This window comes from Arachis duranensis, chromosome 5 (assembly GCF_000817695.3).
Source record: "Arachis duranensis cultivar V14167 chromosome 5, aradu.V14167.gnm2.J7QH, whole genome shotgun sequence".
In the NCBI taxonomy this organism is placed as follows: domain Eukaryota; kingdom Viridiplantae; phylum Streptophyta; class Magnoliopsida; order Fabales; family Fabaceae; genus Arachis; species Arachis duranensis.
In genome coordinates this window covers 100310140-100321786 of record NC_029776.3, presented here as the reverse complement: position 1 = coordinate 100321786, position 11647 = coordinate 100310140, and the positions used below count along the sequence as shown (strand labels likewise).

The 11647-nt window shown below is 35.6% G+C and overlaps 1 protein-coding gene across 1 annotated transcript; it reads left to right on the top strand.

The window, feature by feature from the left end:
- Positions 1-1926: 1926 nt before the first annotated feature.
- Positions 1927-10942, top strand: LOC107491351 (DDT domain-containing protein DDR4). The gene is given in 12 exon segments (XM_052262332.1): positions 1927-2605; positions 2745-2855; positions 4362-4448; positions 4535-4572; positions 4678-4759; positions 5353-5459; positions 5574-5739; positions 7279-7309; positions 7384-7563; positions 8782-8824; positions 9367-9555; positions 9679-10942. Coding segments are annotated over 12 exon segments (2382 nt in total). The 5' UTR covers positions 1927-2179; the 3' UTR covers positions 10601-10942.
- Positions 10943-11647: the final 705 nt, after the last annotated feature.

The following is an 11647-nucleotide window of genomic DNA, read 5'->3' as shown; positions in this document are numbered from 1 at the left end:
GGATAGGGACAGGGAGGAGCACTAGAATTTGGGGAGACCCATGACTTTCTAATCAAAACAAGCACAAAATCTAGAGTCCCAAAGAAAGTTTTGATTAGGAAGTCACAGTGGACAACCTTATCAACTAGAAAAACAGAACTTGAAACTAAGAAATAATCAGAAATAATTTTCTACCATTTGAAGCAGATCAAATCCTAGCACTACCATTACATTTTCAAGAATAAGAAGATATTTTTTTTATTGAAAATTTATCAGAATTGGAGAATATGAAGTAAAGAAAGCTTATCACCTGATAAGGAAGTATAGCTAGGAACAAGGGCAAAGTAGCGTACCAATCGTCATAGAGAAGCAGCGATGGAAGCACCTTTGGAAGATGAGAATACCACCCAGAACTTTGAACTTCATGTGGAGGCTCATGCATAGATCACTACCTACAAAATTAAATCTACAAAAAAAGAAGACTGAGATGCATTTCAATTTATCCCAGATGTTTTGAGAAAAAAGAAATTAAATCTCACATTTTTAAGGATTACAACTGAACAAAGAGGTTTTGGTTCATCTCTTCCTTCACTTTGAGAATAGAATCAGCGAAAGAAATTCCTCTCTTGGACTGGATTGACATAACCTTAAAGAAAATTAGGGAAGAGGAAAAATGACTTTTCTTGTGCACCTTCCATAGCCTCTATCATGGGAAAAATAAATTGATTTTCGAGAACGATCAATCCCTACCAAAAGTGTTATTGGAGAGAGCCCAAAAAAACTTCACATAAACAAATTTTATTGTAGAAAGACCATTATTACCTCAGAAACTTCCACCGGATAATGTTGATTTTTGGAGTGCTCGTCCGCTAAGTACATTTAAATTAAATGTTGATGCACCTATTAATAAAGGAGAAAGAGGAGGAGTTGGTGTAGTTATTAGAGATAATGAAAGAGTAGTTGCAGCTACTGCCACGCTGGAAATTGCCTCATCTTTTTCAGTTAGAGAAGTTGAGGTTATGACTTTTTACCTGAGTATGGAATTTACAATTCAATGCCGTTTTTTTTTATATTGAGTTTGAAGAAAACAATATAAAAAAGATTAGAGCCCTTAACTCTAAATATCTTTTTGGTGATTTCTTTGGAGTGATTATTTCTAATTGTAAAACTCTTTTGACTAGCTTCAAGTTTTATAAAATTTTACATGTAAAAAGATAAGAAAATTTAGCAACTCATTATCTAGCAAAATTGGTTCTTATCAAACCAACTTTAATGTGGCCAGAAGATACACCCTTAAAAATATGCAATTGAGTCTACCTTAATAATTTGAGAATTATAGTTTAATACAAATATATTTTCCTTAAAAAAAAAAAAACTAATTATGGAGGCAAACATTTAGAGATTAAATTTAGCTTTATCTCCAGAAACATAACAAGGCATTGCATATACGTGTTTTCTTTGCTGCTCCCCTTGAAATAGCTATGAAAATTTTTTAAAATTCAAAATAAACTATTCTCTTCAATTATTTATCAAAGTACCCAGAAAATAATAAGAAATTAGCTGACATAGTTAATGATTATAGATGAAAATCCATAGAAAGCGTATTTATTTTTCTTCAATATATAATTTAGGGTTAAAAGATTCAAAATCGAATATGAATTTAACCCGTAAACAACGCCTACCAAGTACCAACCAACCTTTCCAAGAGAGATTTTCTTTTAAAATAAATTTAAAATATAAATCAATTTTACCAAAGAACACAAAGTAAAAGTCTAACTCTATCCTCTTTCACCCAAATTACAAGGTATTTTTGTCTCCTCTTCGACTCTAATCTATGGTACCGGATCTCTCTCTCCCAACACTATCTCCAAGTGTTTCTGCATGGGCAGTAACTCCATTAGGATATAGGCACATAGCAGTTATATTAGAGAGCTTGTACGGTTGTACCCCCTAAAAAACAGAGTGCATTGTTTTTCTTAATTATTTTTTTAAACAATTAATTTGCATTTTATTGTTTATCTCTCTCTAATTAAAAAAAAAAATGACAAGGCCCTTTCTTCCACCCTCTCCTTCTCTTGCCACAATCCCTTCACTTTGATTTTCTTCTCTTCAATGCTAACATATCATATGATCCTCTACATGTAATCCCACGATACAAACCCTAAAACCCTTTTTGATCTCTTTCTTTCTCTCACAAACCATGTCTCAGGGATCTCCTCTTCCCGCCAACGAACCCTCCAACCCTCACTCGCCGGAACCGGATTCTCAAAAGGACACGGAAACCACCACCACCACCGCTACAACCACCGCCGCTGACGAACCTCCTCCTCCGGCTCTGGCTCCAGTCATTAATCGTAGCAACCGGCCGTCTCGAGCCTGCACCATTCGCGCCGCTGCACGAATCCAAGCGGCGTCGCAGCCGGCAATAGAGCGGCGGAAAAAGGCCGCGAAGAAGGAGCAGAGCCGGCGGGACGAGTTGCCGTCGCCGTCGTCGCCTTCGCAGTCGCAGCAGCAGCAATGCAGCAAGATCGTGACGCCGTTGGTGGAACCGCCCACGTCGTCGCAGTTGCCCCGCTTTCACCTCCGGTCGATGTGGGAGTTAGCTTCCGCCCTCAATTTTTTGAATGTGAGCTTTGAAAAGATTTCAGCTTTGTTGTTAGATTTGGTTTTATAATTGGTTTGGCTTTCAAAGGTTTTTCATTTTATATAATAGTTTTCAAAAAAAGCTATTGGAGGTTAATGTGGCGTTGGTTTTGGTGTTGCAGCTGTTTAGGCCTCTTTTGAATATACAAGTAGAATTCTCAGCTGAAGAGTTTGAGACAGCACTTCTTACCCCAAATGACACATTAGCTTATATACACATGCCTTTGCTAAAGGTTGGGACCTTTTTTTTTTTTCTTTTCCGGTTTCTCTTAGAATGTGGGTTAACACATTTTATTCCTGTGTATTGCATTGCGCTTTTCTTCTGTTAATTTAGGTCATATCCTTTCTTTCCTGTGTTTGTTAGGTATGTGGAGCATTTCGTTGATGTGTTTGTCTTCTGCTATATGTTTGTTTATCATTTGTTGAAGTTAATTATTTATGCAATGCTTATAGCTATGAGTTTTAAGTTGGATTGAGAATCATTGTTATATGCTAGTTTTGTTGAGAAATATTTTGGCATATGGTTGTAGGATGCGTGACGTAGGAATGGAAACAGAGTGAACTGATAGAAATTTGTTGTTTAGTATAAGCGTAATTTTAGTCATATGTTTTGAAAGTGTGTTGACTACAAAGAAGGGAGCTTATCTAAGTTTTTCCAAATGAATGGGTCATGTTCATATGATAAACTTGAGGACTGAGTCACTACCCAACCCTTGGGATTGGTCATCATTCAACTGGCTAGGTGTGGCCTCAAATAAATTAGTATAGGCAAAAACTAACGTTCAAGAAATCTCAAATAAGGTCATTGTACCAAATTCTGCTTAGAGATTTCTAACTTGAAGTACAGGTTCCTGCCAGATTCAAATATTGTAGGAAAACTATTCGACAAAATGTGAGGATTTAGCTCTTTTATGAAATTCCGGTGCTTCAGGAGAATAGAGGCAGGATATTAATTGAGTCCTTGATCTAACATTAAATGAATTAATTAAAACAGTGATTGTACTTGAGAACAAGAACAACCACCGCCATTCAGTAGCTTGTGTAGATTCCCCAAATGGCAGCATTGCATTCTTTCATAAACCATGTCATAGACCAAGTCCCTCAACTGGTGATACTGGTGATAGTGTTCGAAGTTGTCTAAGTAAGATTCTAAATTTAGCATTTTGATTGAGCAATGCAATAATGTCAATTTTCATTCATCTTGTACTTGGTGGGTAGGTGTATATGGTAGATAGAGAGTGGACAGTGTGAGAAAATTAAGGCTGTTTAATGTTAGCTTCCTTACATTCTCAGATATTGTAATGGTATTTGAAGTTTTGTACTTTAACTCCGCTGTTGTGCAATGAACTCCGGGCTCTGTCAACATCTATGCCAGTGTAAAATCTAAACTCTTCACAGGTCTGTGATCTATTGTGTCATGTTCAGAGAGGAGCCAATCAAAATTATGGTAATAATTGAACTTATTAATGTTTTTCATTGGGTTAACTATAAAATAACAGCAGCCATACATTACTTTTTATGATTGAGACTGTTACAGAAAGTCATAGTAGTTTAATGTAAGGTATCTTCCAGTCGAAGGTCCTGTAACTGGTATTTGACATTGTCTCTTTTGGCCAGACAGTAATAGGCACTCATCTGTCAGTGTCTTTTTCTGAGGAAATCAAAAGTTTCCTTTCTTACATAACATACTTGTGAAACTGCTACCTGTCTAATAATCACTTGACTGAATCTTTTGATAGGCAATCCCTCCCATTACACGAATGGCGCTCACACGTGATACTTGGATAACTGTATTGTGCAGAAAATTGAGAGATTGGTGGCATTGGGTAATGGGGAACTTTAAGCTGATATTTGAGAATAATGTATATTTTGTTGTTTCTCTAGCTAATATGAGGATGAAAATCAAATGCAGGTTGCTGATGGGGATCTTCCAATTGTTGCTTCACATGGGTAAACATTCATCTTGCCGTTCAATTTCCAAAATGCCATGTTGTTACTTGTTAAGCTTTGTGCACTTGCAAAGTCTCAGCTTATGTTAAGTTGTTAACATGACAGGGCGGAGGTTGAAGCATACAGATCACTCGATCCAGGGGTCCGTGTAGTCATTTTAAAGGCATTATGTGATATCCGCGTTGAGGTATAATTACTAATTAGAGCTTTACGTGTTTATACTTGTTATACCTCTTTCACTTAAATGGGTGAATTTCAGAATAGTAGGATGTGATCACTCTGCTTGATGTTAGCTTGGCTCTTGTTGGAAAATTATGCTAAGTTCATTCACGCTGTTCATTGAATTAACGCTGTATAATCTATGTCTGAAAATTTACCCTTTTATAATAATTGTTGCTTTGTTTTGATGCAACCTACCTCCCCCTTTTATTTTATCTATGTCTGAAAATTTACCCTTTTATAATCATTGTTGCTTTGTTTTGATGCAACCTACCTCCCCCTTTTGTTTTATTTGTCCTGCTCCTACTATCTTTCATATGAAGTGCTACTTTCTGCTTTTGTGTGTAACTAATAAGGGTGTGATAATCAGCCTTTATAATCATATGTAATACAATTCACATAGATGCATGGTCATGCTATCTTCAGGCTAATGGCTTTTGTATCGACTTGGGACTTTTTACTCTCTAATTACACACTTTGGGAAGTTTGAGGAGGCTGGGGATAGGGGGAAGCAGATATACTACTGGGCTTACAATGATAGGTTTTGCTAATATTTTGCAGCAAGAAGATATCCGAAATTACATTGACAACTCACTCAAACATGGAGTTCAACTTTCCACATTCCGAAAGGAGCGTATTGGTGGTGATTCGCATGGAATTTCTTATTGGTGATGAATAGTTTCTTTCAATTAGAACTTTTCAAAATTTGAATGTTATTAGGACTGTTGTTGCACATTCATGTCTCTTCATGCTTTTATTCATTTGGAATTTAATTAGTGTAGGTATGAAGATGACCCAATTATTGGACATAGGTTATATAGGGAAATAAGGAAAACTGAAGTGGTTCAAGAGAGGAAAGGGAAACCAAGAGGTTCCCGGGTTCTTTCTAACACATCATACCAGTGGGAAGCAATTGCTACCAATTTTGACGAGTTTCAAGATGTTTCTGTAAGTTACTGAGGCTTGTCTAACTATATTCTGTTTGAATGTTTTAAATTTTTAAACAATTCTTGAGTGTTTTGCTTGAATTGGACTTCAGTGTTAGGTTCATGGGCTAGGTCATGGTTAGCTTGATACATAAATTAGTACATTAATAATGGTGCTTTTGTACTGGAATCACAAATTTATCCTGATTTGTTGACTTATTATATGCACTTAGAAACATGACTTGATTTATAATGTACGGGTAAACTTCTGATTGACTGTAATTTAATAGCAAATCCAGATGAAGTATGGTTATGAAAACAGAAACTTCTTTTTAAAAAAATAAAAAAATAAAAGAAGAATCTTATTCAGTAGAAGATAGAAATTTACAAGATGGGAGTACAAGAGATCCTCAGCATATGGAGTAACCTCAGTAGCTTAAAGTTTTGCTTATCAGATTACAACTATAACAAAGATTAAAAGGGAGAAAAAAAAAACTACAATAGTTTAAATCACCTGATGTGATTACAAATGTTATATATATTTGTAATGTTTCATTCCATTATCACCGTTTCAGATGGGTAAAGCAAATTGAAACATCCAACTGTTGAGTAAAACTTGAGTTAACTAGTGATAGAATACTGCGGTAAGAAATCTTTATCACTGTATGCTATCCATTGAAACCATTATGTATCCACTAGGTGTGGTTTGTTGCATTGTTGAACTTTAATCATCATGGTGTTTTCTCATAAATCATCTCTATAAACAAACCATTAAGAGCTAAAGAGAAGTTTATTGAAGTGGATGGAAGTAAACTTCAAGGATGTTGAAACATTGTGTAGAAGAGATATGGACAAGTAATAGGAAAAAAAGGGGGGAAAATGGGATACTGAAAAATTTATGCTGTTCAATACTTGTGTGCGAGAGAAATGAGTTAGAAAATAGAACCAGAGATGCTATGAGCACAATTTTCTCTTAAAATGAAGAGATGATAAAGCATTTTGTGAATTTTTGGCTTTTCTTGTCTTCATGGTAGACCAAGTGAAAGTGACTTGTACATTACTGCAAAAGATTTTATCTTCTTTTCTATTATTAGAACAATTGATTACAAATTAATGGAATTTGTATAACCCAAAAACCGTACCTCTGACCTAGTGATGTGCATTAAGCCCTTTTCTTAATTTATTGTATTTTATTTTTCTTTTTCAAATGCCAATGATTAGTTTAGTATTAGCCAGACTCCAGTCTTCGCTAATGACTTGCGCCTATAAAACTGGTCAAAATTAGCTGTAACAATTATTTTTTGATCAGATGTTTAATGTGGTTAAATGTTCCTGTTCATTGATACTCAAAAATCTAATTTCTAGGTCAATGTGATTTTTGTTGATTTCTCATAATGTGGGCATTTGTTTATTTTCTGATGATATGAATCACCCTTATTTTTCTTTTTCCATTTTCAAGGGAAACAATGAAACAAAGAGTTTTGTTTTCCATTGTGTTGCAACTACTTTATTTTTTCATTTGAGCAATAGCTTATTTGAATTTATGCATCTGGTTGCATAGGAGAAACTTTTCTCCAGTAAAAACAGAACGGAGGGTTAATAAAATTGAGAAGATAGGATTCTCAACTGAACTTGAAATCATGTTCTTTCCCTTTTTTTATAAAAAAATCTTGATTTGTGAAGAATCTTGTGTTATTCTTAATTGACACTATATTTGTGCAGAAAAAGGAAAGGTTGATGAAAAAGCAACACAGAGAAGCCCTTCTTCTTGATAATTTCTTGGGTGTTGATGGGCTTGCCACGGGTCGTTCACTTCGTGATAGGAAACCTGTTACTTACACTTTTGGTAAGGGCAAGTTCAAGGAACTTTAACCATGGAGCCATCTTTTTTCATTCTGTTTGTAGTTGTTGCCCGCAATACATGATTTGCATTTGATTTAACAACTGGAGTTGTCCTTGTCACCCTCCTGTTATTTTTGGCATGCACTGCAACTGTCTGGTTTTGGAGATAGAACTCATATGTGGAAAATAATGTCTATATTCTTCGTGAGAAATGTCTGGTTTTAGTAGTAAATAATAAGCTTTTTCCTTGGTAACTACATGCATCCTTGAATTTTTTTTTTATTTTTTTATTTTTGCTCGTGAGAAGGATCTTTTGTCCTCAGCTTCTTGTGTCACTGTCTCTTTTTATGGGGGGAAAATATGTGACTCCTATTTAAAGGATTTTTTTTTTTTGTAGTTTTTTCCCTCAATCATGTTGAGAGATTGGAAGGATATACTTCATTGATCCTTTTCTCTTTTGTTTGTTTTTTCTTTTGTAAGGAGGATCACTTCTCCCAATTTCTTGTATCATTGTTTTCATATTTATATTTCTTTAATCCCAAAAAACTAATACTAGACTCCTAATCTTAGTTAGAGTCGCAAATCAAGAAGCAAAAAAGAAATACAAGTTATTCTTACATTTCTTCTAGATATCTAGTCTAGATACTCTATGATGCTAATATATGATTGGGATAATGTGCAATATCTTGGTATATTAAACTGGTGCTTTCTGTTGCTTGGTGGTTTTAGGATCATTGAATGATTAATAAATCAATCTGGTAAATGTGTTGTCGAATATTTCTTATATACTTCTGTTAGCCTTGTTAGTTTACACATGACCACACTTTCTTACGAAAGTTGTATTACCAAGCTCTTCTTTATAGAAGCACCCTGCCTTGATTATGTTGTTCACAATTTTGTTATGCTTGGAAAAGCAATTTTATATACCCTGGGATTTTGTATAAGTAGTATGATCTAGTTTCTCACTTGAACTGGATCAAGATCCTCTAAAGTGAGGAAGTTAGTAAAGTGTTAAAGTGAAGAGTTAATTAATTAAGATAGTGGGGTACACATCTCATGGAAGTTACAAATTCAATAGTGATTAATTCCTCACTTTGTCACTTTATCAACTTACTTCACTTTAAAGGATCTAAATTCACCTGCATTACCTAATTTTATGTTTCCTGGGTATCATTATGCACTGACTTTACACTAATCTAACTTTGATTCATTGTTATTGCAGATGATTATGATCGGTCTATCAATGAGGCAATCAAGATAACCAAGTATGTTATTCATCTTTCTGTCTTCCTAATCCTTTATAAAAATCTGTTTTTGATATTTTTCTATACTTTCTGGCTAGTTTGGAGTTAAAATTACACTTAGTTTTTACCTTTGCAAACGTACAATTTTGATCGGTTTTGTTGGATACATGAGTTAGCTTCCTTATTTTGTGCAATATATTTATTTTGTTAAGCTAAGTTAATATATTTACCATTAATTAGTTATATTTTGTCAAGGAAGAATAATATATCACGATTAAAGTATGGTCTAACACAATTGATTCATATATTTCGAGTTTTAACAATCTTTCTTTCGCTTATTTTCTTATAAAATTATAATTCCAATATTAATCATAAAATTGGTATTTAGTTATGTCTAATGTCTCATTTTTAAAATGAAATTTTTGAAATATGTAAACTTGTATGATTTTTACAATGTGAGTTATTTAAAGACCCAATGACGTTACCTAAGCTATCAAGCTTGATACTTGCTCATTTATTTGTCCTGTGTACTTATACAACACATCTATTTCTTCCTTTGTCAGGAAAAAGCAACCATCTCCGGAACCTATACCCAGGACGAGAGAAGCAGGAGTAAAACCTGATGCTCTTACTAATGGAAAATTAAGTGGTCCTTCATATGCCTCTCAACATCAGTTCAGTATGCCATCTCCAAAATCACCTGACTTTGATGATGAAGAAGAAGAGCATGAAAGGGATATGTTGGACAGAAGGTTTGTAGTTCTTCCCCTCCATCTCCACTTTTATCTGCTAAGAAAAAAGAAAAGAAAACACTTTCCCCTCAAATTAATCTATGTATTATCCAATTTTCATTGTTCATCTTGATTCCACATCAGCAACCGACAAAGGCAGAGGCCCAGGCGTTACTCTGAGAACGAGTTTATCGAGGTGGTATCAGATAATGATGTAGACTTTGACAGCGATGATGATATTGTTGGAGAAGCCGTATATGATGAAGAGTATCTCCGGAAACGTAAGCAGCGAAGGAAGTTCTCTAGTAGCTCTGCATCTGAAGGGGATGAAGAATATCATTGGGATGAAGACAATGTTGAAGAGGAAGAGGAAGAAGATTCCATGAGTATCAGTGAGGATAGTGACAAACCCCAGCCTCGTAAAGTCAAGCAATTGCCAGGCCGTACTAGGAGGGAAACTAAACTGAGGTCTATGGGTGAGATTCATTCAGGTCTTAGGCGCAGTAAGAGGGCAACTAGGAACCGTATAAATTATCGACAATATGAGATGTCTGAGTCAGACACAGAGTTTATCAAACCTGACAAGTCTAATGCATCGGATAAATGCTCAGATCATAGTGAGAATGGGGAGTTCATGGTGGAAAGTGAAGAATCAGATGGTAATGATGATGATGGGGAATTCAAAGTCGATGAGCCTGCCACTAATCCTGCAGCAGCAGAAAACGAATATCCTGCAGCAGGAGAAAATGAAGATCCTGGAGCAGCAGAAAACAAAGATCATGCCGCAGGAGAAAATGAATATCCTGTAGCAGCAAAAACCGAAGAGCCTGCAACAGGAGAAAATGAAGAGCCTGCAACAGGAGAAAATGAAGAGCCTGCAGGAGAGAATCAGCGAAATCAATACCAAGACCAGAACCAGCATCCTGAAAACTCAAGTAGTCCGCCAGGCCAAGAGGAAGTTGAGGGCATGTCGAAGAGACGTTTCCTTGATCTGAATGAGCTTGCTCCCAGTTCAGGTTTTGATGACGGTCCACATACATCTAAACATGAAGGCAATGGTGATTAGTGAAGCCTCTCCATCTGCCTTTTGTAAGCATGGTAGTTTTTCTATCAAGGAAGCCACATATGTATGATAGATAATAGGACTATAAATTTTGTTATGTGCCTCAGAGGAAGTTACCACCTGGTCCTCTTCCTTAGGCAATCTGAGCCCATAAGCAGCATGATACTGAGTTGTGTAGATTAGGTAGTCATTTTTTAGTATTTAAGTAGTTCTACATTCAAAAGTGTCTAGCAGAATGGATGAGAATTTGTGGGGCGTTATTTAGCCCTTTCAATCGATCATGTACAATAACTCTTTAACAAGTACTGTAACTTTTAACACAAGATATTGCCTTTAGATTATCAAGCCCTTTAGTCTTACTCTTCTTTTCTTATTATTTTTGCCTCCTTTTTCCTTTCAGGTGGTTAGATGGACGGGTTAGTGGTTAGCTTTTATGATTTGGTTAATTAGCTTTCTTAAATTATCTTAAACGAGGGCCCTAGGTCCCCTTCACAAAGAAAATTATCACAATCAAATCTTCGTAAAAAACTGGCGTCAGATACTGTTCGACTTTTTGTTATCCTGGTTGCTCAGTGGTTTTTATAGTTAGTGATGTGGTGGTTCTGTTCCACGCTTTTATCTTAAGGGCCCAAAAATATGATATTTGCACTAACAATAAGATAACTACGTATTTGTATTAATTAAAAAAAAAAGAAAAATCTAAACCCCTTCTTCAGCCCGAGCCTTTCCTCTTCCCCTTCCCTAACCCTTTCCTCTTCCCCTTCCCTAACCCGAGCCCCTTCCCTTTCTCCTTTCCCCCTCTGTTGTCGCCTCTCGCCGGCCTTCATCACAATATTGGTATAAGATTGAGTTTAATTATTATATGTTGTGATTGGAATTGCTGTGAAAGTGGTTTAGAATTGTGGTTGCGGCTGCCGCAGTTGTGAGCCGGTAGAAAGAAAGTTTTGACGCATTTTATAGCTTTCAGGTTTTGACTATTCGAGGTAGGAATGTTTTTCTTAAACTCATTTATTTTCAAGAATTGTTATAAATTGATATTGATGCAAAAAT